Genomic DNA, 3,605 nt, shown 5'->3' with positions numbered 1-3,605 from the left:
CTCGATTCAAGATATTTCTGACTGGTTTACATTTGATTTCATCTCTAAATAATGAGATAATGGACATTAATTCTAAAAAGGATTGAACAGAAACAGCTGGACTTACTTAGTTCTTTAGATAATCGTGATAATGTTCGTTTCTGCTCCGTTTAGAGACAAACGTCGGCACATTTTAACTCGTTCAAAACCAGCAGGTGATTTTAGCTCATGTGGGCGTGGTCTCTTCTGCAGAAACGCTGGCGGCTGGGGGCGGAGTCTGTGAAAACGCCGGCGGCTCTAGGCGTCGGGCTCGGACTGGTCTGTGGTCAGGTTCCCGTTGGGTTCTCCCGGCGCTGCGCTGCCTTGCGTGTCCAGCTCCTGCGCGGCCACGCCCGGGTCGTCGGGGGCGTCGGCCGGGGCCGTGAGCGCGCTCTGAGGGACCTGTGTCTGCGGCAGCGTCGTGGGCAGCGCCGGCTCTTCGTCCAGGCGGCTGGAGATGGACCAGTAAAGGTGAGCGTCCAGGCGAGCGGCGGCTAACGCTAGCTCGTGCGCCGAGGCCGAGGGCGTGTCCACCTGCAGAGGCGCACGGGGCAGGTAAAGGGCCAGGAGTTTATATTTTAGACATCGTAATAATGATCTAAATGATGTGACATTTCACTAAAACGCAATTGTATGTCAGGTTTAACTAAACATTTTGCCCCTTTGTCCCCAGTTTGACCATTTTTGTTTATATTTGTACTTCCTGGTTGGACGTGAGCACAAATATGACACAGGTAGAGGTCATTCCACAGCTGTTACCATAGCAACCAGACTGTAAACAAGAGACAAACTCCACATAAATGACACAACAGTTCTGATCTGACACAATAAGACCATAAAACACCTTTATTTAGTCCAACCATGGTTTAAACTGTCTCTGTGTCGCACACTGATGACATCACAGAGGGATTCAGCTCCACTTCCCGTCATTTTAAACTCTTATTTTTCAAAATGTAAAACTCTGATACATATTGACCACGTCATATAGACGACGATGATGATAATTACAGTAGTACCTCAAACGTGTGGTGAAAGGCTCCGTAGTCCACGTCGAAGAAACCCTCAGCCAGACACATCATGGGACTGAAGCGATGGCCCCAGAGAACCTCCTCCGCCAAGTACGAGCTGCGAGCCTGACACGTCATGCCTGGAACAGAGACGAGTCAGAGCTGAAGCAGAGACGAGTCAGAACGAGTCAGAACTGAAGCAAAAATGAGAAAGAACGAGTCAGAACGAGTCATAACGGCTTCAGAACAAGTCAGAACGAGTCAGAATGAGTCAGAACGAGTCATAATGAGTCATAACGAGTCAGAACGAGACAGAACAAGTCAGAACGAGTCAGAATGAGTCATAACGAGTCAGAACGAGACAGAACAAGTCAGAACGAGTCAGAATGAGTCATAACGAGTCAGAACGAGACAGAACAAGTCAGAACGAGTCATAACGAGTCATAATGAGTCATAACGAGTCAGAACGAGACAGAACGAGTCAGAACGAGTCAGAATGAGTCATAACGAGTCAGAACGAGTCAGAATGAGTCAGAACGAGTCATAATGCGTCACAACGAGACAGAACGAGTCAAAACTAAAGCAGAGACGAGACAGAACGAGTCAGAACGAGTCAGAACGAGTCAGAACGAGTCAGAACGAGACAGAACTGAAACAAGACAGAACGAGTCATAACTGAAACGAGAAAGAACGAGTCAGAACGAGTCAGAACTGAAGCTGAAACGAATCAGAACGAGTCAGAACGAGTCATAACGGCTTCAGAACAAGTCAGAACGAGTCAGAATGAGTCAGAACGAGTCATAATGAGTCATAACGAGTCAGAACGAGACAGAACAAGTCAGAACGAGTCAGAATGAGTCAGAACGAGTCATAATGAGTCATAACGAGTCAGAACGAGACAGAACAAGTCAGAACGAGTCAGAATGAGTCATAACGAGTCAGAACGAGACAGAACAAGTCAGAACGAGTCAGAATGAGTCATAACGAGTCAGAACGAGACAGAACAAGTCAGAACGAGTCATAACGAGTCATAATGAGTCATAACGAGTCAGAACGAGACAGAACGAGTCAGAACGAGTCAGAATGAGTCATAACGAGTCAGAACGAGTCAGAATGAGTCAGAACGAGTCATAATGCGTCACAACGAGACAGAACGAGTCAAAACTAAAGCAGAGACGAGACAGAACGAGTCAGAACGAGTCAGAACGAGACAGAACTGAAACAAGACAGAACGAGTCATAACTGAAACGAGAAAGAACGAGTCAGAACGAGTCAGAACTGAAGCTGAAACGAGTCAGAACGAGTCAGAACGAGACAGAACTGAAACAAGACAGAACGAGTCATAACTGAAACGAGAAAGAACGAGTCAGAACGAGTCAGAACTGAAGCTGAAACGAGTCAGAACTGAAACAGACGTATGAATTGACTCGCCCAGTGTTTGTAAACAGAACAAACTAATGGCTGAAACAGTTCTATAAATTAGCTCCAGTGCCTTTCCACTGAGATAGTTAGCGTTAGCCTCAGAGATAGCGTTGGAATCAGAGTTAGCGTTAGCCTTCAGAGTTAGGGTAAGCATCAGAGTTAGCGTTAGCCTTCAGAGTTAGGGTAAGCATCAGAGTTAGCGTTAGCCTTAGTTAGGGTAAGCGTCAGAGTTAGCGTTAGCCTTCAGAGTTAGGGTAAGCATCAGAGTTAGCGTTAGCCTCAGAGTTAGCATTAGCTTCAGAGTTAGCATTAGCTAACATCACAAACCAGGGCGGTTTTGGCGCGACTGAAACACTAGAGACTTATTAGAAAGTATGAACACAGAATCGCCGCAGAAAGAAGCAAACGTGCTACGACCGCGTAATAAATATCATTTAAATCCACCACAAACGGAGGTGAAGTTAGTTGTTGATATTTAAGCCTGTGCTGAATATTACATGACAAAAGCTGATTAAAGCTAAATAATCATTATTCTCTTCAGACCTGTCACTGCCATGTCCTCGGCCAATCAGAGACTTTTATTGCCAAAACACACTTCTTTATGACATAAAAATAAAGTATAATAATAAATGATATAATTTAACTATCATTATTATTATTATTATTATTATTATTATTATTATAAAACTGGCTGATGTTTAATATGGATTTTTCTGTTCAGCTTGAATAAAAGATTCTGATCTGAGACAAGTGTTCCACCAGGTCAGGGTCAGATCTGTGGAGAGGAGACACACTAAAAGTAACAATACGTGTTTTTGTGAGAAATAAACATTAAAATGTAAGTTTATGAAGCAAAAACAAAAGTATTTCATGTATAAATGCTGCAGTGGTGAGGCCAGTTTATTCCCTTGTCCTGTTCTGTCTCTCAGACTAAAGTGATCCACTGAAGGCAGAAGCCGCAGTTTAACATTGCCACAGATAAGAATGGATTCAAATGTCCCGGGCCTTTGTAAGACACGCCCGCCCTGCAAGACACGCCCGCCCTCCAAGACACGCCCGCCCGACGTTTAAATCAAAGACAAAGAAGAACGTGGAGACAGTGAAGAGACGCAACGTGTCCAGGACGCGAGGTCAGGAGTTTGTCTCTGGCACAAAACG

General features: G+C 44.9%; 1 protein-coding gene across 1 annotated transcript in view; it reads right to left on the bottom strand.

Annotated features, from left to right (window-relative positions):
- Positions 1-247: 247 nt before the first annotated feature.
- Positions 248-3,605, bottom strand: part of kcnj9 (potassium inwardly rectifying channel subfamily J member 9) — a 27,341-nt gene continuing 23,983 nt past the window's right edge. Inside the window, exons 7-8 of the mRNA XM_072440618.1 lie at positions 1,035-1,165; positions 248-552 (exon numbers count right to left, since the gene is read on the bottom strand). Coding sequence (XP_072296719.1) covers positions 277-552; positions 1,035-1,165 — 407 coding nt within the window. The 3' untranslated portion in view covers positions 248-276. The remainder of the gene's footprint in view (positions 553-1,034; positions 1,166-3,605) is intronic.

The sequence above is a fragment of the Eucyclogobius newberryi genome, unplaced genomic scaffold (assembly GCF_026437365.1).
Source record: "Eucyclogobius newberryi isolate DKJ021-1_F unplaced genomic scaffold, fEucNew1.0.hap1 SCAF_12, whole genome shotgun sequence".
NCBI lineage: Eukaryota > Metazoa > Chordata > Actinopteri > Gobiiformes > Gobiidae > Eucyclogobius > Eucyclogobius newberryi.
Note: the sequence above shows the minus strand (reverse complement) of the source record. Positions and strands in the feature narration are given on the sequence as shown.